This window comes from Podospora pseudopauciseta, assembly GCF_035222475.1.
Source record: "Podospora pseudopauciseta strain CBS 411.78 chromosome 5 map unlocalized CBS411.78m_5.2, whole genome shotgun sequence".
Taxonomy (NCBI): Eukaryota; Fungi; Ascomycota; class Sordariomycetes; order Sordariales; family Podosporaceae; genus Podospora; species Podospora pseudopauciseta.
In genome coordinates, this window is record NW_026946666.1 from 1847957 (window position 1) to 1867206 (window position 19250).

General features: G+C 53.5%; 7 protein-coding genes and 1 non-coding gene across 8 annotated transcripts; 5 read left to right on the forward strand and 3 right to left on the reverse strand.

Annotated features, from left to right (window-relative positions):
* Positions 1-365: 365 nt before the first annotated feature.
* Positions 366-2840, reverse strand: QC763_504720 (uncharacterized protein). The gene is made up of 6 exons (XM_062913065.1): positions 2303-2840; positions 2027-2237; positions 1963-1971; positions 1812-1909; positions 1238-1758; positions 366-1185 (listed from the first exon to the last, which is right to left on the reverse strand). Exons 1-6 carry the CDS (start codon positions 2532-2534, stop codon positions 523-525), a joined length of 1734 nt encoding a protein of 577 aa, XP_062764318.1. The 5' UTR covers positions 2535-2840; the 3' UTR covers positions 366-522.
* On the forward strand, positions 2302-5055 carry QC763_504730 (uncharacterized protein; the record flags this gene model as incomplete). The annotated part of the gene is made up of 3 exons (XM_062913066.1): positions 2302-3425; positions 3479-4611; positions 4675-5055. The coding sequence occupies exons 1-3, from the start codon at positions 3083-3085 to the stop codon at positions 5053-5055; spliced, it is 1857 nt and encodes a 618-aa protein (XP_062764319.1). The 5' UTR covers positions 2302-3082.
* Positions 5056-5656: 601 nt separating this feature from the next.
* Positions 5657-6828, forward strand: QC763_504740 (uncharacterized protein; the record flags this gene model as incomplete). The annotated part of the gene is made up of 4 exons (XM_062913067.1): positions 5657-5962; positions 6023-6088; positions 6141-6444; positions 6503-6828. The coding sequence occupies 4 exons, from the start codon at positions 5657-5659 to the stop codon at positions 6826-6828; spliced, it is 1002 nt and encodes a 333-aa protein (XP_062764320.1).
* Positions 6829-7074: 246 nt separating this feature from the next.
* QC763_504750 (uncharacterized protein) lies at positions 7075-9476 on the forward strand. Its single transcript, XM_062913068.1, has 3 exons — positions 7075-8075; positions 8140-9171; positions 9234-9476. Exons 1-3 carry the CDS (start codon positions 7850-7852, stop codon positions 9275-9277), a joined length of 1302 nt encoding a protein of 433 aa, XP_062764321.1. The 5' UTR covers positions 7075-7849; the 3' UTR covers positions 9278-9476.
* QC763_504760 (uncharacterized protein) lies at positions 9444-11807 on the reverse strand. Its single transcript, XM_062913069.1, has 2 exons — positions 9988-11807; positions 9444-9921 (listed from the first exon to the last, which is right to left on the reverse strand). The coding sequence occupies exons 1-2, from the start codon at positions 10924-10926 to the stop codon at positions 9559-9561; spliced, it is 1302 nt and encodes a 433-aa protein (XP_062764322.1). The 5' UTR covers positions 10927-11807; the 3' UTR covers positions 9444-9558.
* On the forward strand, positions 11125-14407 carry QC763_504770 (uncharacterized protein). The gene is made up of 2 exons (XM_062913070.1): positions 11125-12889; positions 12940-14407. The coding sequence occupies exons 1-2, from the start codon at positions 12493-12495 to the stop codon at positions 14277-14279; spliced, it is 1737 nt and encodes a 578-aa protein (XP_062764323.1). The 5' UTR covers positions 11125-12492; the 3' UTR covers positions 14280-14407.
* A 195-nt stretch (positions 14408-14602) lies between these two features.
* On the forward strand, positions 14603-14675 carry QC763_0085190. Its single transcript has one exon. It is a non-coding gene; the product is annotated as a tRNA-Val (tRNA).
* Positions 14676-15465: 790 nt separating this feature from the next.
* Positions 15466-18007, reverse strand: TGL5 (Lipase 5; the record flags this gene model as incomplete). The annotated part of the gene is made up of 2 exons (XM_062913071.1): positions 15466-17661; positions 17729-18007. The coding sequence occupies 2 exons, from the start codon at positions 18005-18007 to the stop codon at positions 15466-15468; spliced, it is 2475 nt and encodes an 824-aa protein (XP_062764324.1).
* Positions 18008-19250: the final 1243 nt, after the last annotated feature.

Below are 19250 nucleotides of genomic sequence, written 5' to 3' on the forward strand. Positions count from 1 at the left end.
CCAAACTTTCATAACAGCACATTCTTGCCCAAACCGTCACATACGACCATAGACAGCTGAAAATACGGCATCCCGTCCGCTCTGCCCGAGTCAAACAGCTGATCGCCAGACTAGTACTCAGGTGGGTGACCACTGGGGAATCCCTGGTGTTGTATGTTTTTTGGTAGCTTCTGTCTCAGCTTAATGCCGGGTGAGGACTTTGGTAGGAGGTTACTGATCAGGTCTTTGCTTATCTGGTTCATGTTGATCTTTTGAGGAGGTAGTTCAAGGCTATAAATCAACTACCTATCCTAACCATCTGTATTTGGGAATCACATAGTTGCTGTCTACCTCTTTACCCTTTTGCTTGCATCTTGAAATACTATCCAATAAACTATCTAGGTACGCTTACTTGACGCAGGTCTATTGATAGCAGTTGAACCCATACGTCTTTTCAATAAAACTTTTAAAATCCCCACTCCAAACAACTCGAAAGCAATCCACAGTCCCCAACCCTCTCAGGCTTGACCACACAGCAGATACTCATGCCGTCCCCTCAAGCCTCCTCTGCTTAATAAACAACGCCAACACAAACGCCGACGCAGAAAAGAAAAACGACACCGCGTGACTCCACCACAACCCGTCCACATAACTCTCAACCACCGCTTTTTGCACCACCCCCCTCGCCCTATCAACATAATCCACATCTGACACCGTCTCAGCAATAACCTTTGCAATCTCCACCGCCCCAAACCCAAGTCCGGCAAGCCTATTGAACAGAGTCCTTCTCAGAGCAGCCTTCATAACCGCATTCGACACTGAGAGTCCCATTGTCAAAGCGATGGTGCTAGAGAGATACATGAACGAGATCGAAGGTGCCGCGTGGGCGGGGTCGACGACGGCTTGAAGGGAGATGAACACGGCTGACTGGGCGATGCCGGTTCCGAAGCCGCTGGGAAAGATGTAGAGGGATTCCCAGACGTTGGTGTTGCCATGCCAGCGGAGCATGAGGAGGAGGTAGGAGAGGGAGGAGAAGGTGACAGCGAGGATGATGAGGGCCTTGTAGCGGCCGGAGCGTTTGATGAGGATGCCGGAGAGGACGCCGCCGATGGCGTTTCCTGCTACGGCTGGGACCAGGTGGGCACCGGCTGAGGAGGCGGAGGAGCGGGAGGTGATTTGGAAGTAGAGGGGGACGGAGAACATGAGCTGGGTGAAGTGTTAGTGATTTTTATACCTGAATGGTTTCAGGAAAACTTACTCCAAGCTGGGCGGCTGTTTGAAGTCCCAAAATCAGGTAGGAAATAACGGCATCCCGCTGATGAAAGATCTCCAGTGGCAGAATCGGCTCCTCTTGGCGTTTTTCGACTGCAACAAAAACAGCAATGAGCACAAAGCTGAAGCTAATGAGACTAATCGTGATGGGAGATGACCAGGGTAGCTTGACACCGCCTAGCTCGATGGGTGTGAGTAGGGCGAGGATCATAAAGGCGAAGATGAAGGACCCCTTGAAGTCGATCCGGCTGAACTCGGATTTGCGGATTTCGGCCTCGGCACTGCTGGTCGAGACAGCATCCGAGGTTGGCTCAGTGTGGCTCGGCAGATAGATTGCAACGAGGATGATGGCGCCGAGGATGATGGGGACTTGCCCGAAGAAAGACCAGCGCCATCCGATTACATCCACGAGCCAGCCGCCGAGAGGACCGCCGATAGATCGACCAAATGTAGCCACTAGATTGACGTAGGCGCGCCATTGAGCGACCTCTCGGATGGGAAGGAGATCTATTTGTTGTTAGTGATTGTGGTCAAAGCTTCCGGCTGTGCACCATTCCTACCAGTGATCAAGATTGACACCAGCGAAGCCATGCCAGAGGCGCCAGCCCCTGAAATGACTCGGCCAAGAATGACCTGGCCCATTGTCTGGCCGATGCCCCTGTTTGTTTTCAGTATTTATTTATCTCTTCTGCCGGAAAACAGCAAACTCACACAATAAAACTGCAGATGGTCAGCTATTGCTTCTTCTTAACAAACAGTCGGGATTTCAACTTACCAACCAAAAACGAAAATGGCATAGGCAAAAATGACGAGCGTCTTTCTGCCGTAGATATCACTCAACTTTCCGTAGAGTGTCTGCGTTGCCGCGCCGGTGATGGCAAAACCGGTGATCAGCCATGTCGAGTTGCCCAAGTCGTTGAACTCGGAGGCAATGTTGGAGTGCGTGGCCAGCAGGATGGAGCCGTCGCAGTGAGCAACAAAAATGCCTGAAGATTTTGAGTCTCAGCGTCATGAGTTTTCTTTGAATTGGGAAGGAAAGGAAGGGACGAACCGATGAGCAGGACTGAAATGATGCGAGCCACCTGTGTTCTCGAGATGCCAGTCGCAATCTCCCCGCTGCGCACACTTTCTTCATCCACGCCGACCTTTTTCACAACACACCCATTCTCACTGATTGGAAGCGCCTCAGAGTTTGGCGGCGTCTCAATGATAACTGGCACATTGCTGAGAAGGGGCGACTGCTCGGTTGGTTGGCCACCTGCTGGGTCTGAAATTCGTGCCATGGTTGCTCCACCAAACAATGGACTGCAACTGATCAGTTTTGTCGATGCAGTTATCACAAGGTTTTCCCAACAAGAAAATCAATCGCGCTTCTGCCTTCAGCTCGTGGCCGGCCTCGGCCAAAAATTCGAAATAGTCGTCCCCGGAAACAAAGACTTATCGCCGGCCGGTGTAGTACAGCTCAGGCGATCACGACATACAAAAGGCAATGTCGCAAGGCTCGTTTGGTGGCATTTACCCCATCTTCAGGGGCTCTGCGAACTGCTAGTGCAGCTGCAAGCATGTTTGACAACACCACACGAAGCCATCCGGGATGTGGGGGTCGGTGGTGGTTAACAGCGAGTATTGGTCTTTGCAATTGCCGCGAACTATTACGCAATCAACAAGGCAGAGCTAAGAACCATTCCTCGGCAACCTCACAATCACCGGTCCACCGGTCTGGTGCTAATCAAAGAAATGATAAATATGAATCAAAATGTCTCTCCATGCTTCTTGGATATCTGTCACCTCATCAGCCTCTTTGCATTGGCCCCCGAAGTGACTTGTCGCCATGCGTTTCTCAGGAGCTGCACTTGCAGCAGGTCTGCAATTGCCCACGGCGGCTTTGGCCAGCCATGGCAGCCAAAAGCCGTTGGGAGATGACCGGCTGGACAGCACACCGGCAACCAAGGGGGGCAAGCAACCAAATATTGTCTTCATCCTGACCGATGACCAAGATTTGCACATGAACTCCCTCGACTATGTCCCCCTGATCAAGAAGCACCTTCTCGACGAGGGCACCCTCTACAAGCGCCACTACTGCACCACAGCCATCTGCTGCCCCGCCAGAGTATCTCTCTTGACCGGCCAGCAAGCTCACAACACCAATGTCACCGATGTCAACCCTCCACATGGTAAGATTCCTCTCACTACGCTGCGCCGGGCACAAGCTTACCAGGTATCCCAGGTGGCTATCCCAAGTTCATCAATCAAGGGTTGAACAACAACTACCTCCCAATCTGGCTTCAGGAGGCCGGCTACAACACCTACTACACCGGCAAGCTGTTCAACGCCCACACTGTCGAGAACTACAACTCGCCCTACCCGGCCGGCTGGAACGGCTCCGACTTTCTCCTGGACCCATACACCTACAACTATCTCAACTCCTCCTTCCAACGGAACCAGGACCCCCCCAAGAGCTACGAGGGATTCCACTCTGTCGACGTCCTCGCGGAGAAGTCCCTCGGCTTTGTCGACGAAGCCGTCAGAGCCGACGGCCCCTTCTTCCTCGGCATCGCCCCCGTCGCTCCCCACAGCAACGTCGAGTCGAACACTCTGGGGGATGACATGGGCGACGACTGGGGCAACCTCCCCGACATTGAGGAGTTCGCCAAGTTCGGGCCCCCCGTCCCGGCAAAGCGCCACGAGCATTTGTTCAAAGACGTCAAGATCCCCCGGACCCCCAACTTCAACCCTGACAAGCCGACGGGGGCGAACTGGGTCCGGCTTCGCAAGAAGCTCAACCAGGAGAATATTGACTACAATGATCACTTTTACCGCCAGAGGCTTCGCACCCTGCAGTCGGTCGACGAGCTGGTTGCTTCGGTTGTGGAGCGGTTGGAGGAGCATGGCGTTCTGGATAATACGTACATTTTTTACACGACCGATAATGGGTATCATATCAGTCAGCACCGTCTTAATCCTGGGAAGGAGTGCGGGTTTGAGGAGGATATCAACATCCCGCTTATCATTCGCGGTCCTGGCGTGGCGAAGGGGGTGGTTTCGGAGATTGTCACCACGCACGTTGACTTGGCGCCTACGATTCTTAACATTGCCGGTTTGCCTCATCGAGCGGACTTTGACGGTGAGGCGATTCCGCTGAGTCGGAAGGACATTGAGGACACGGTCAAGACGAGACACGAGCATGTGACGGTGGAGTTTTGGGGGTTTTCTGTTTCGGAGGGGGGCAAGTTGTTTGATGAGGATGAGGAGAGGTTGACGCTGAATAACACGTACAAGGGGTTGAGGATTATTGGGAGGGGGTATAATTTTTATTACGCGGTTTGGTGCAATAATGAGCATGAGCTTTATGATTTGAGTGTGAGTCCCCCCCTTCCCTTTTTTTCCCTGACATGAAATGGCAAAGATGCTAATGTTGGAAAGACTGACCCCTACCAAATCAACAATTTGCTTCATCCTGCGACTACCAAGCCCAAGACTCTTCTTGGAGTGGAGTTTCACAAGGTGATTGCTCGGTTGGATTCTTTGTTGTTTGTGCTCAAGTCTTGCAAGGGGAGGACTTGTGTCAGACCGTGGGAGGCGCTGCATCCGCAGGGGAATGTGGCCAATTTGCATGATGCGCTCGGGAAGAGGTTTGATGTTTTTTATGAGCAGCAGCAGAAGAAGGTTAGGTTTGATAGGTGCGAGTTGGGGTATATTGTTGATGCCGAGGGGCCGCAGTTCGAGAGGGATGGGGTGGTGTATAAAGCGGGGGCGGAGGGGGGGTATAAGAGGGGGGGGATCAGTTGGAGTGAGTGGACTTAAGGGGGGGCAAGGTCGTCGAAATGTAAACATATGGTCATGATTATTTGGGCGGATGATGAGGTTGAAGTCTATGATTCTGGAAAATGGTGTTTGAGAGCTGATAGGAATGAAGTCAAAACTGTGGGCAAATATAGGTATGGTCTGAAGTGTTTCTTTGTTGACTATGTATCTAAGTAATTTGGTAAAAAAGCCTCTTTGAGATTAAGATGGCGACTAGAACTGTCAAGATAATCGACATCGATAGAAAGGTAAGGTAACCGGTCTGTCAAGGCACTTATAAATACCCAATGTCCATGCAATCAACGACTCCATTCCTTCTGTTCATAATAGGTCAGCGGTCCACAATTATGTCCGTCCCCAACAAATCATCCGCACACACCGCATGTATTTATCCAGAAAACCCTCGAGAAACCAACAGTCAAAATTCGGAGAAGACTCGGGGTAATCCCACCTCACCTCTGTTACCCCGCGGGGCTGTGACCCTTCTTGTGATATGTCGCCGCGAGAGTGGACACTTCGAAGCCAGAACTGAAATCAAATTCTTCAGTCCAAACTACCTTGGCTTTATCATCAAGCACTTCATCTTCTTGCCTAAGCAACCATGGCCGACCAAACCGCCCAATTCACCCCCCGCTTCCGCACCGATATCTACCCCTTCATCGAGCCCTCCAAGTACAGGGGATCCCTCCGCAACAAAGTAACCATCATCACCGGCGCAGCGGGAGCAATCGGCCAAGGACTCGCCGAGTCGTTTGCTGTCGCGGGGGCAACGCTGGTCTTGACTTACAACCGGACGCCGCCACCGCCCGAGCTGGAGGAGAGATGTCTTCGGTTTGGAGCTGCTGATGTGTCGTTTATAAAGTGTGATATTGCTGAGCTTGGGGGGTGTGAGGCTCTTGTTAAGGAGGCGGGTTTTTCTTTTCCTTTTCAAGGGGGTAGGGGGTGAGATGGCTGACTGGGTGTTTAGACTTTGGAACTGCATGGTAGGGCAGATATTTTGATCAACAATGCTGGGGCTAACGGGCTTGGGCCGGTATGTTTTCACGGTTCGGCATGTCGAGTTGGTACTGATGAATGGGATACAGCTTCACGACCAAGCGCCTCAGGATTTCATCAAGGAGATTGCGGTCAACTTCCACGGGCCGTATTACCTCATGAGGCTGCTCCTCACGTATTTTCGACAACAGCGAAGTGGCTGCGTGCTGAATATTGCCTCGAGGGCCGGGACAGTGGCTATACCATATAGCACCGGGTACTGCTCCAGCAAGGCAGCACTGATCAACCTAACCGCCTGTGCGCAAAAGGAGCTTGACATTGACGGTTTGGGAGAGGAGGTGCACATGTATTCGCTGCACCCTGGGGGGATTAAGAGCGCGATGACGCTGAAGAGTGTGTCCTTCCACATATGCTACTACTTAAAGGTATAGGCTAACAGAAGATAACTTAGAATACTCACCGGAATCTGTGTCTACTCTTCCGCCTCAGGCGCAGAGCAAGTTTGTGAATGCGCTGGATATCTATGATGACTCCCCGTATCTGAACGGGATGGTGTGTGTTGCGCTTGCGACGGGGGTGGGGAAGGAGGTGCTGAGGGGCAAGTATTTTGATGTTGGGCAGGATTTGGAAGATGTGCTGGGTCAAAGGGAGGCGTTGAGGCAGAACCCGGATTTGTATGGGTTGCACACAAGCTTCTTGGGTGGGCTGAAGAACGGGGGTGTGCCGGAGGGGGGGTATAGGAAGGAGGAGTGGGGGAAGGAGTTTCCTGGTTTTTGATGTGGTATAGATGGGCTCTTGGACTAGAATATGAGCATACACTAATTGTTGAGCATCGTGCATGTTGACGTCGTGAGGTTGTTTAAAAGAATTGGGAGAAAAAGGGTTAGGGTTGAATGGCCGACGGAGACTGTCGGCAAATGCGGTACCGCGTTTTACCGGTGTGGCCGAACTGGAAGCCGCCCATCCCTGCTTGAGCGATGATCTGATGATCTGATAAGATCAGCCTGCAGAAAAGGTGGGTCACTCCTGGTGGGTTGCACCGGGGCACACCTTGCCGGTTCAAATTCAGAGCGGGGGGGACCTTTTTTTTCCTTCTGAAGTTGCGTCTTGGAAGTCGCACAACACAATCCAGGGTTGGGACTTGTGTCAAGGCGACAATCTGGTCTTGGAGAAGATAAAGACAAAGGGGCACAAAGGAAAGGATACCACCATCTGGACCTAGAACGACACAATTCCGATGCCGGTGACATGGCTATTTTCCGCGGATGGCACATGTTGCATGTGCCAACGTCCCCCCGTCTCCAGGGAAGAGGTGGAGCCCCCGTTTGTCAATTTTTCCCCTGCTGCTGCTGCTGCTTGCTGCTGATGAGGCACTTTGGCACCCTGGCACTCCTGGCCGGCCAGTAGCTGTTGGGGTGCAGCCAGCGCAGCGGATGCACAAAATGACACAACGGCGCAAAGGGCTCCAATGGGGAGGGTAAAAACGGGCATGGAAGGATGACCTTGTGGGGCAAGCGTCCATATTGCAACTCTTCGGGGGCACTGGGGGAAAAGAAGGTGGGGGAATCGGGATAAGAAGTCCAAGAAAGTGAAAGTCGGAGGGTCTTTCGCTCATCCCATCCCCCCTTCCCATTTTCCCATCATACATTCAGGTTTCCCGTTAGAGAAGAAAAGATTGACATTGTGCAGCGGCCACTGACATCAGTTCCATCTGCATCTACATTGTTATTACTGCATCTGGATATACATACTTTCTTCTCTCTCTCTTTTTCCTGTCACACACACCAGCACGACCACAATGGGATCCATCGTCCAAGCACCCACCCTCGCCACCCAGGCCATGCCCTTCAAAGTTCTCGTCGTGGGCGGCTCCTACGGCGGTCTCTCCGCCGCCCTCAACCTCCAAGATCTCTGCAGTGGTCTCGCACCACGATGCGGCCCCAAGCCAGTCGAGGGCGCGCCAGTGATCGAGACACCACAGTTCAACGTTGACATCACCATTGTAGACGAACGTGATGGCTTCTGTCAGTAGTCTTTTCATTTACGCCTCTATTTTGGCTTACCATATGCTAACACACACCCCTCCAGACCACCTCATCGGCTCCCCCCTCGCCCTGGCCGACGAAGACTACGCGGCCAAGTCCTGGGTAAGATACGAAGACGTCCCCGCCGTCTCCCAATCCCAACACATCCGCGTCCTCCACGGCTCTGTCAAGTCAGTTGATCAAACCTCCAAGACGGCCACTTACCTCCCCCACGGCCTGGTGTCCTCCCCAGAAAACACAAGCACTCTTTCATATGACTTTTTGGTCGCCGCCGCCGGCCTCCGCCGCGTCTGGCCTGTGGTTCCGCAGTCTCTCCGCAGGAAACAGTTTCTCTTTGAGGCCGGCGACCATATCCGTGCTGCCACTACTGCCCGCCACGGCGTGGTGGTTGTGGGCGGTGGTGCGGTCGGTATCGAGATGGCTGCTGAGCTGAAGCTTGTCCAGCCTCAGTTGAAGGTCACGCTTGTGCACTCGAGGGATAAGCTTCTCAGCTCGGAGCCGCTGCCGGATGAGGTCAAGGATAAGAGTTTGGAGCTGTTGCTTGAGGCGGGGGTTGGCGTGAGGATGAGCACTAGGTTGGATAAAACGGAGGAGGTGGTGGACGAGCAGGGGAAGAAGGCGGTCAGGGTGTGGTTTACCGATGGGGAGAGCATTCTCGCCGATCAGGTCAGCTTGGCGGTGTCCCGGTCTGTGCCGTCGACGGCTTTTTTGGGGGTGAAGGAGACTGGTGTGTTGGATGAGGAGGGGTATGTGAAGATTCAGAGTAGCTTGGCTTTCCCGGCTGAGACGCCAAACTGGAGTGATCACTTTGCTATTGGGGATTTGGTAAAGTGGTCGGGGATTAAGAGGTGCGGCGGGGCTATGCATATGGGTTTTTTCGCTGGGAATAATATTCATCAGAGAATGATTGAGATTGCTTCTGGGAAGGAGCCTGCCTTCCTTAAGCTGGATGAGATCCCGCCCATGATTGGGTTGGCGGTGGGGAAGAAGGCGGTTTCGTACTGGCCTGCGACTGGTGTGTCGGCCGGTGAGGATGTCTCGCAGGCCTTCTTTGGGGATGATCTTGGGTTTACGAGTAAGTTTCTTTTGGCATCCTGAAACTCGAGCTTCGATGGCATTAACAAAGCGGTCGTACAGTCTGCTGGAATCACTTGGGGCTTGGAAACAGGCAAAAGTTGTGAGGGTGTTTTGAGATGCATAGCGAGATTTTGGGTTCACAAAAAGTACGTGGTTGGATTTGGTATGACTAGGGTTTAGATCTTATGACATATAGGGGACGTTTCTTTTCTTTTGGTTACAACAAAACTTGTTCTGATTGAAGTTTTTAGGACACATAGGCACGAGAAATGTTGAAGAATATTGGAATGACCAACTTTTAACACTAACCATCCATGTTGCCCAAACCCATCCATCCAGAATAACAACTGAAGAAAAAAGACATTACGTATTGCACACAGAGAAATTAAAGCTTAGGAACCAGCCCAACACCAGTACCGCCCATCACCTTGTCGTTCTCATCCAGAGGGCAAAGCTGGAAGAAGCGCTCCCGCGAGCAGCGCACAAAGGCGGAGCGCTTATGGGGCAGGTCGATGAACTTGTCCAGACCGAAGCCGTGCATGAGGTCGTACATGAGAACTGAGCTGTTGGTGTACTTGGGCTCACCGACGACGCTCATGGTGCGGGGCTCGTCAAGGAAGAGGTAGTGCATCAAGCTCGACCACCAGGCGCTCACACGGTGGGGCCCGCGGTAGCGGACGTCGCCCACGAGGGAATGTCTGCCGCGGTCGTAGTCGCCGGCAGAGTAGTACGCGCCGATGCGGTCCTCCTGTTGCTTTGTTAGTATTTCTTTCCCAATGTCAAGGTGTTGATGAGGAGGGTGGGAAGAACATACCTTGCCCCAGTACACCTCAAAATAAGCAAAGCAGACATCGTCGAACCGCGCGAGAATGGTGATCTGATGGGGATCCTCGTGCGCCTTGCGGAGGTACTCCCTGTGCTGCTCGACCGTGCCCGTCTCGTTCCACCCCTGGGAAACGCGAGGGTCGTTCTGCCAGGTGTGGAACAAGTTGAGGTGTTCGTCATTCTTATAGTCGAGCGCGATCATGCTGAACGTCTCCTTGAGGTGGGGAATGTACCGGCTGTAAATGACGGAGCCGGGGATAGGTTTCGCCCGGCGCCTTGGGTGCCAGCAGAGGGCGGAGGAGTCGCTGGTCATGACGTACTCGGGGGGCGGGAGGGGGTAGCCCGAGAGGTCGGGGTCCTGCTCTTCGGGGACCCAGGCGGGGCGGGAGCCGAAGGGGGAGCCGGCGCCTTGCCAGAAGGCACCGCGGGAGATGACGAGCTCCTTTGTTGGGGGGGCGTCCTTGATGGCGGTGGTGGGGTGGTCAATGGCTAGGCCGACGGCCTTGAGCTGGGAGGAGAGCTTGTCGGCGCCGGAGCCGAAGAGGGCGAGGCGGAAGGCTTCCTCGGAGGGGCGGAGGATGAAGACGGCGTAGGTGATGAGCCACACTTGGCCGACGGTGGGTGGTTGCTCGCTCCTCCAGGTGATGGAGACGGACGGCGTCCGTTTTGCTCTGCCCCAGGCGGTGTTGTTGGAGTCTTTTGGCTTATCGCCGAGCTTGAGGTCCTCGGGAGCTGTGAAGAAGATGGCATCGTTGTGAATAGGCTCGCGAAGGGGCTTGAGGCCCTTACGGGCTTGGAGCTGGAAGCCTTCCTGGCCCTTGACGACGTGGTAGGCGGTCTGGTAGGGGTGAGGGAGTTTGAGGATGGGCTCGGAAGACGCAGCGTACTCCGCGAGTTGGAGACGCGCTTTTGTTTGCGTTGACACCATTGTGATACTGTGTGATCGGGTTCGCGGGAGAAACGTATGACGACACTACTACACTGATGAGAGAGTGGTAGTTTTGTCTGACACTCAAGAGGACTACACGTAGCTTTTTTTTTTTTTTACACCTTCGGAAAAGCTGTCCCAATTCGTCTTCACATGTCCAGTGGGAAAATAAACAGAAAGAATAAAACAAGGATGCCCCTCCCCCACTAGACTCGCAATGAAATGCAACCCCCAGGGCAACTCGCAACCGAAGAGATGCTTCTCGGGTCAAACGAGGACCGAAGGCGTGGCTCCTAGATCCATAGTGCCGGTGAAAACCGGTTTGCTGCTTTCATCTTTCCAGCCAAAGGCTCCGAAACGATGGCCAATGGAAAGGGGGCTCAGGGGGTGGTTGCACAGAAGCCATGGCGTGCTGGGGAACGGATCTGATAACTTTGTTCGGACGCCAGAAAGCGGATCAGATAATTTTTGTCTGCAGACCCCTGTCAGACCTCCACCCTTGGCCAACCGACCTCGGAGGGAGGGGACACAGAACAGAAGACTTGAGAAATTTCGAGGACGTTGTGTGACTTTGATGGCATCATTCTGCAGGCCGTGGCAACTGGCAAGTCTTTCCTCGTTGTAAAGAACCGTGTCACAAGAATAAAAGAGTGAGGCACGAACTCAGCTGTAGGAAGGTCTTCTCTTCCGAGACAGAGACGAAAAAAACGGGAAAACCCACTACACAAAGACTTGGCATGATTAATCTTATCAGATCGTTTTGATGCCGGCTATTCTGAGGCATTTTACAGGGGTTGCAGTGGACAGTGCGGGTCTGAAAATCATACCATTGCCCCCTGCTCAGTTGCAGCCCTCGACTTTATCAGATGGAGCTAGCACCAAACTGTCCATCTCGTCCTTTCCGCTCTTCACGGCAAACCTCTGCGAGCCAAGTTTCTCGGAGCAAGAGAGAAAAATCTGCCATGCACCCCACCTTCTCTGTGTTCCAGCCGAGGATCTTCACTTCTTCTCCTACCGACTGACCGCATCCGATGGAGAAACGAAGCACTGGAGATGCTGTTCACGCAGTCCAGGTCTGACTCGACAGGCCCAAGGTCAGGGGACAGCAGCATCACAACAGGATCGGTGGCAGGGGAGCTTGGGTGGATCACATCTTATCAATCTAATCAATGGCTGGCTGGACATGCCGACATGAGGGCGCGTCACATTCACGATTGGCCACCGGTTGCCAGGAAGCCTGGCCATGCGGCACAAATTTTGTCTCCAGCAAAAGGGGGACCCCCCCCCTCCTTCTGCTTCGTGGGTGTGTAGGGCCGCATGCCATCCCGTCATAACCCTCCCGTTGCCGGCCCCGGCATGGCGGTTCTCGACTCTTCTGGGATGTCTTGTAATTTGTTGAAAAAGTTGTGAAGCCGTTCTGTCGTTCTGGTAGTACCAATCTTGCTCTTGTCGACCGGAGCTTTTACATTCGTTAATATCGAGCCGAGAATAGACCCCGAGCTTCTCGCTATCGCCGTTCCTCCAGACAGCCGGGAATCACACAGTTCAGGCCGGATTGTTATCAAAATGTCTGCCGTACAAAATCCCGTCGAAGAGGCCGTTGTCCTCCCACAACCTCAGAGGCTGTCCCTTCTCAAGGGCCCAACAGATCCTCCTCTTGTCGACCTCACCCTCGGAGAACTCCTCAACCTTCAGTGCCTGCACCACGGAAACAGAGAGGGAATTGTGATTCCATGGACAGGAGCGAGATGGACCTACAACGAGCTCAATCACCACAGTCGGCTGCTGGCCGCCGCCCTTCTAGAGATGGGCATCGGTGTTGGTGACAGAGTCGGCATCATGGCTGGCAACTGCGAACAATATGCTGCTGTTTTCTTCGCCGCCACCAGGATAGGAGCCATTCTCGTCATCATGAACAACACTTATACCCCTACTGAGGCCTTGTACGGTCTCGCCTTCTCGGGTATGTCTCAGCTCTGATGGGTGATCACCGTGATGCTAACAACGATCCAGAATGCAAGGTTTTCTTCACCACCAAGAAGATTGGCCGTCTCGATCAAGGCCCGCTACTCACACAACTTGCTGCCAGAGCGACTGGCCCCAAGGTTGTGATCCTTCGCGGTGATTCCGAGGGTTACCCAACCTACAAGGAGCTTCTCACTCAAGGAGCTAGGGTAGATCCCGAGCGCCTTCATCATGCTGAGAGCAAGGTGCTTCCTCACCTTGTTTGCAACCTCCAGTTCACCAGCGGCACAACCGGTCTTCCCAAAGCTGCAATGCTCACTCATCACAACATTGTCAACAACTCCAGGTTCATCGGAGACCGCATGAGACTCACACACAACGACGTTCTCTGCTGCCCGCCTCCTCTGTTCCACTGCTTCGGTCTGGTGCTTGGCCTCATGGCCGTCATCACTCACGGTGGAAAGATCATCTACCCTGCCGAGGTGTTCGACGCACCTGCTACCCTCCGCACCATCATTGAGGAACAGTGCACCGCTGTTCATGGCGTCCCCGCCATGTTCGACAGTCTTTTGGCTCTTCCCAAAGCCAAGAATCTCAAGGCGGCCGACCTCCGACTCCGCACCGGCATCGTGGCCGGCGCCCCCGTCCCTCGCTACCTGATGGAGCTCATGGTCTCCAAGCTCGGCATGAAGGAGTTCACATCCAGCTACGGTCTCACCGAGGCCTCTCCCACTTGCTTCAACGCTTTCACCGACGACCCCATCGACACCCGTCTCACCACCGTTGGCACTCTGATGCCTCACGCCCGAGCCAAGATTGTGGACCGCGACGGTGTGATTGTGCCCATCGGCACCCGGGGTGAGCTCTGCATCGGCGGGTACCAGCTCCAGGCCGGCTACTGGAACAACTCGGAAAAGACCAACGACTGCATGATGAAGGACGAGGCCGGCGTCTTGTGGCTGCACACCGGTGACGAGGCCGTCTTTGACGAGCGTGGATACTGCACCATTACCGGTCGGTTCAAGGACATCATCATTCGAGGAGGGGAGAACATCTACCCGCTCGAGATTGAAGAACGGCTGGTCGCCCACCCGTCCATCTCCATGGCTGTGGTTGTCGGGCTGAAGGATGCACACTATGGCGAGGTTGTCGGTGCGTTTCTTCAGCTTGACCCTGCTCACACTGCTAGCACGAAGCCCACTGTTGAGGAGGTGCGTGAGTGGTGTAGGCGGAAGCTGGGGAAGCACAAGGCGCCCACTCATGTGTTTTGGCTGGGCCACGATGGGGTTCCTGCTGCGGTGCCATTGACGGGGAGTGGAAAGGTGAGAAAGTTTGAGATGGCTCAGTTGGGGAATAAGTTGCTTGAGGGTGCCAAGGCGAAGCTTTGAGGGGTTGGTGTGAGGAAGGTCTAGCTGGGGAGTCGTGATATTGGTTGGACAGAAATTGGCCGGGAAAAGGAAAGACGGAGTTTGCATAATTTGGGTGGGATAGGGCGGGGAAATTTGCATTTTCTTTTTGCTTGGCTTGGATACAAAAATGATAATACACGCCATGACATTGATTCTGTGGTGCCTAGAATTGCCCACGGATGAAAGAGACAAGCCCCCAACGACGACCTGAACCGAGCCACAACCGCACAACTAAACAAGTGGTGAGTTCCTTTTCAGTAGACTAATAATCCCAATTACCTCGCTAGTTACCATACTTCACAGGCCGGCTGGTGTAGTGGTTATCACGTTTGTCTCACACACAAAAGGTGCCAGGTTCGATCCCTGGGTCGGTCAAATCAGAAGTTATCTTTTGCTTCCCAGCTCAGCACCCATAGTTAGGATTGCCTCTGCTTTTTGCACTCGAAGGAGGGAAGCATAGAACACAAGATTTTGCTGCTTGATAGAAGTGTGTCGTCCCCTGATGATTTACAAAGGAGAAACCTGCTGATATATCCTGCTGGCCCATTATCGATCAGCTGACATTGAGATAAAAGTTAACGAGTGTGTAAAATAGCTACAGACATGTATATCATCTGTCTGAGATGTACTCAGAACACCAAGAGCTTGGAATTTGATTGTGGTAGGGTCGGGCATCAGCTGTTCAACATTGATGTAGACTCGGGTCATTGGTAAGTGGATCCGTTGATTCAAAGAAAGACATTGGGAATGACTGAAATCAAGGAAAATCAATACTTATATTTGGGACTTGGGATCTCACTGAAACCAACACAACAGCCAACCAGTTTACACTTCAAGACACACTCGAGCTGTTGCACCCAATGCACCTCCATTATAGCCAAACTCTCTGAGAAAATTAATAAAGTACGAATAAATCGACATAAATGTGCAAAAAGCATTTGTATTCAAATCATATCTGGTATCTTACTAACAACAAAGCTCCATCAACCACACAATGCCATGAGCAAATGCAGAACAATAGACTCAAGCAAACACCGCCACAACCGCCGAGATTTCACGTGAAAGTTTCTCCACTTCTCCGCCTCAACGCATGTACTTGTCGTTTCCTGGCTACCAACGGTTCTGCAAAACATAACTATTTCATCTCTGACTGCATCATCCTGGGCTATAGCACAGAGTCTTTTCGTGGTGAGCCGCTGTGATAGGGGTCCGAATCGCTGTCGACATCCGCATCTGAATGATGACTGTTTCTTGGAGGGGAGGATCTCACGATCTTGATGCCGACCGGGGTAATAGCCACCTGCGATTCTTTGTGCGGGTCGTCAACGTTGAAATCCTCCATTGCCACTGCCGAGTCGTCTCCCGCATGACTTGGGGATAGAGGCTTTGCGAAGTCATACAATGGTATCCCGGGCGAATGGAAGTAATCGTGATGTACGGGCCGTCCAGCACGCAAGCTACCGTGGCTCTGGCTAGCACGCTTGAGTCCTGGCTTGCTCCTCGTACGGGGTCTGCTGGTAGCACGTGTTTTGCTACCAGGACGTCGTGTACCGGCCCGGTGCATCCTGTTCCGGCCACGAAGGCTCATCTCTAGTCTTTCATCCTCTTCCGACTCTTTGTCCGTCCACTCGTCCTCCATATCCTGCATATTCTGGAAAAGCTTCTCGTGTCTGGCCGCCAGCAGTTGGATGCTACCGCCAGAACTGCGGCGTCTTTTGTCCCAAGCTCTTACAGGAGTCGCTTCGCCAGATGATGGCTCTTGGTCACGAGGCGTATAACTAGAACGTGCATAGCCTCCGGTCGTGAGCTCAACACTTTTACCTCTGCTGTGAAGTGTTCTTCTCGTCGGGCCCTGCGGCTCTGAGACTCCCACAAGACGACGAAGCTCTACCTGGCTCTTGCTGAACACCACCCGGGCCCTCAGGTTGTGAACGGCCTGGTCCAGCGCCAGCTCAATAGCCAGTCGATCACGGATGCGGCTGAGTTTAGGCCAGGTTGCCCTCTCACCAATCAGGCAGTTGCGCATCATGAAGTCCGGTGTGGGGTTCTTCAAGATCAGAGGCAAGTCATGCACAGCCGTCTCGGGAAGAATGGTGATATCCCCCGAGTACTTCTGGCTTAAAATGCAGCGCAATTTGGTAAACAGGTTGGGAAAGATGCCCAACTCTGTCATGAACTGGAGTCTGTGGAGTGTTTCCTCCTTGGCCAGTGTTGTGAGCGTGTCTAACCAGGCCCCGCTGTCTGGGGATTCTTTCTGCTGACGAAGCTTTCCTGGGGTTGTCGCCGGATAAAGACGGTCGTCCTTGGAAAGGAAAGGAACGATATGTGGGTTGACCTGTGAGACGATGAAATGGTTGACGTTGAACATCTCGGCAAGTCGGGTCATGGGCAGGTCATTGTCCACCGAGCCATCAATCCAGTGTTGTGGTGTTGGGTTCCAGGGCACATGGGCACCGGTTGCTGGATCTTTGACTAGCAAAGAAGCAGCCTGGAAGACGAGAGGAACCGAACACGAAGCTGCCACGGCTGACCAGATCATGACATTAGGGGCCGTGATGTAGTTGAGTAGCCTAGGCAGCTCGTAAATCGAAGCTGAAGACACGCAAATGTTGCATATTCTTCTTGTTCGGTTGTAGGCCTCTTGGAATGTCACGTCACCGAGCCAGCTGCGCATTACCCTGGTCAGGTTCGATATGTCGGCCCAGCACCCTTCGGTAAGGAGTCGTCGAATGTGATCAGGAAGACCGTCCTTCTCGCCTTCGAAAACGCCCAAGTCTCCATAAGGGAACGCCTCGACCAAGGCGGGAATTTCTTCGTCCTTGCGTGTACACAGAACAGCACAAACAATTGAACCAGCCGAAGCACCCGAGATGATGCGCGGCAGCAACTTGGATTCATAGAGTGCCTTCAAGACGCCGATGTGGGACATGCCAAAGGTTGCTCCGCCGCTCAGGAGCAGAGCACTCCTTCCGAAACTCTGTCGAGCGTAGAGCATGCCCTCCAGCAAATCTTGGGGTTCCATGCCGGCCGGGATCGAGTAGGCACTCTTCTCCACCAGTGCCTCGATCGTTTTGACGGCCGAGTCCACGTAGCGTTCGATGAGGCTCTTGGTCCCAATGTACGAATGGCGGTACAAGTCAATGTTTCCCATTCCACCAAGGTCTCGCGAGAGGGCTGTTCGGATGAGATACATCATGGTGCTGATATCACAGTCGATCCGGGCAGCATCCAACTCCTTGAGCTTGAGTCGGATCAGTTGGGGGTGGTAGTCGCCACTTGCATCGTCGAGCTTCCATTCGTCATTCCCTTCGAGCGCATCTAATTCTTTAGCAGCGGCGTTCCAATCCCGCAGCGAAGTAGCCTGGTGTGGTGTTAGTACATGATCACCAGAGTGCACGTGCCCCCTCCGAAGCATGGTGCCTGCTTACGCTGTGCATGCGCGCTGCCAGAATCTGCATCCTCTCCTCCGTCCGCCTCTTATCCTCGCGTTCCGACTCGGTGAGGCCATCTCGCCATGATAAGACAAGGTTGCTAGCGTCCCGGACAATCTTGGTTAATGGTGGGATGTAGGAGTGTGAAGGTGATGTTTTCTTCTTCAGCTTTAGCGGCGCCGGCCTCGGCCTCGGCCTCTTGGACGCTTTGAGCTTGCCATCCTCAACAGTGTTGACTTGAATAATGGGAGGGCCATGAACGAGCAGGTCCGTCATTGCGGGAAATGACGGCAGAGAAGAGCCGGGAGAGGAGCCGGGAGAGGAGGAGGAGGAGGAGGAGGAGCGGGAAGGGAGAAGATTGGTTCGCAGGCTGTAGTAGGTGGGCAGGTTGGAGGTACGAGACAGGGAGTCGTTTTTCAGTATGTGAGGCATTCGGAGCGAGGGTTGGATGGGTTGAGTGGTTTCCTCGTGGCTGATCTGGACACACTTGGGCTTACAACGGGTGACGTAGCGTTGGTTTAAGGGTCAACGGTCACGGAGGACGGGCGGGCGTTTGAGTAAGTTTGTCGTGGTGGGAGTTGAGTTGACGCGCCGCGAGTCGTGGGGACACCGTTGGGTATCTGTAGCCGCAACTCCTGGCAGACAGCAGAAGAAAGGCAAAGCAGGGTGACGGGGTATCAGGGAACATTTTGATGTTGTTCCGGCGGCTGGAGCAAAAGGACGAAACAGGCCACCTGACGATGTGCCGCCGACAGGGATTCAACGGGCGCTGAAGACGAACAAAGACAGAAAAGGCGTAGGCGTGGGGAAAGATGGGATGCAGCAGGCGGGGCGGTCTGGGCACGCAGCTGACCCCAGAATCTCAGCCTGGGCATTTTCAGCGGCCCGCCCCACCACTACCCACCAATCAGTGCCCGACAGCCCAACAGGTCAACACCTGGTGTGATGGGAATCTCCGTATCGCTAGGTGTGAAGAAGCAGGTTTTACACTGCCAGACTGGAGAGGCCAAATGATCTTCTTTCCACATACAGAGACTCCATCTGTAACTCGGAAATCCATGACCTCAGCACCTGAAAAGATCGCACAGAAATGGAGACTGTGTGCATAGCCGAGCAATGTGAAGGCGAGACATGCAAGGCACTGCTTCGCTGGGTTGCACTTGCGTGGTAGCGTAAGGTAAGGTCGGGTAGCGGATGGCAGGAATGGAATGCGGGGGACGGAGTCGCTCGCTTGAGGTGTCTCTCCCGTATTATGAAGAACGGGCATTACTCCCTGTGAATTCATCAAGGTCGAACCTGGAAGTGGTTCATGAAAAGGGCAACGCTTGATGCTCTGCTTGGAGACCTGAGTCAGGCTTGTGGTACGTATGAAAAGCCGGAGATATTCCCGATATCCAGTGTAGCGGTTGGGCAACTGTAGAATACGAAGCAAGGCAGACCTTTCCTTTCACATGTCAGTGGCCGTCAAAGCATGTGCTTGATATCGAACTGCAGGGGAATTCACCGCTTGACCTCTGGC

What these genes read in the sequence shown, in the direction of transcription:
- QC763_504750 (XM_062913068.1), top strand. Translation starts at nt 7,850, where the DNA reads ATGGGATCCATCGTCCAAGCACCCACCCTCGCCACCCAGGCCATGCCC. An exon ending in AGACGAACGTGATGGCTTCT is followed by an intron (nt 8,076 to 8,139) that starts GTCAGTAGTCTT and finishes ACACCCCTCCAG; the next exon opens with ACCACCTCATCGGCTCCCCC. An exon ending in GGATGATCTTGGGTTTACGA is followed by an intron (nt 9,172 to 9,233) that starts GTAAGTTTCTTT and finishes GCGGTCGTACAG; the next exon opens with TCTGCTGGAATCACTTGGGG.
- QC763_504760 (XM_062913069.1), bottom strand. Translation starts at nt 10,926, where the DNA reads ATGGTGTCAACGCAAACAAAAGCGCGTCTCCAACTCGCGGAGTACGCT. An exon ending in TTGAGGTGTACTGGGGCAAG is followed by an intron (nt 9,922 to 9,987) that starts GTATGTTCTTCC and finishes ACAAAGCAACAG; the next exon opens with GAGGACCGCATCGGCGCGTA.
- QC763_504720 (XM_062913065.1), bottom strand. Translation starts at nt 2,534, where the DNA reads ATGGCACGAATTTCAGACCCAGCAGGTGGCCAACCAACCGAGCAGTCG. An exon ending in CATTTCAGTCCTGCTCATCG is followed by an intron (nt 2,238 to 2,302) that starts GTTCGTCCCTTC and finishes CAAAATCTTCAG; the next exon opens with GCATTTTTGTTGCTCACTGC. An exon ending in GGTGTCAATCTTGATCACTG is followed by an intron (nt 1,759 to 1,811) that starts GTAGGAATGGTG and finishes AACAACAAATAG; the next exon opens with ATCTCCTTCCCATCCGAGAG.
- QC763_504770 (XM_062913070.1), top strand. Translation starts at nt 12,493, where the DNA reads ATGTCTGCCGTACAAAATCCCGTCGAAGAGGCCGTTGTCCTCCCACAA. An exon ending in GTACGGTCTCGCCTTCTCGG is followed by an intron (nt 12,890 to 12,939) that starts GTATGTCTCAGC and finishes ACAACGATCCAG; the next exon opens with AATGCAAGGTTTTCTTCACC.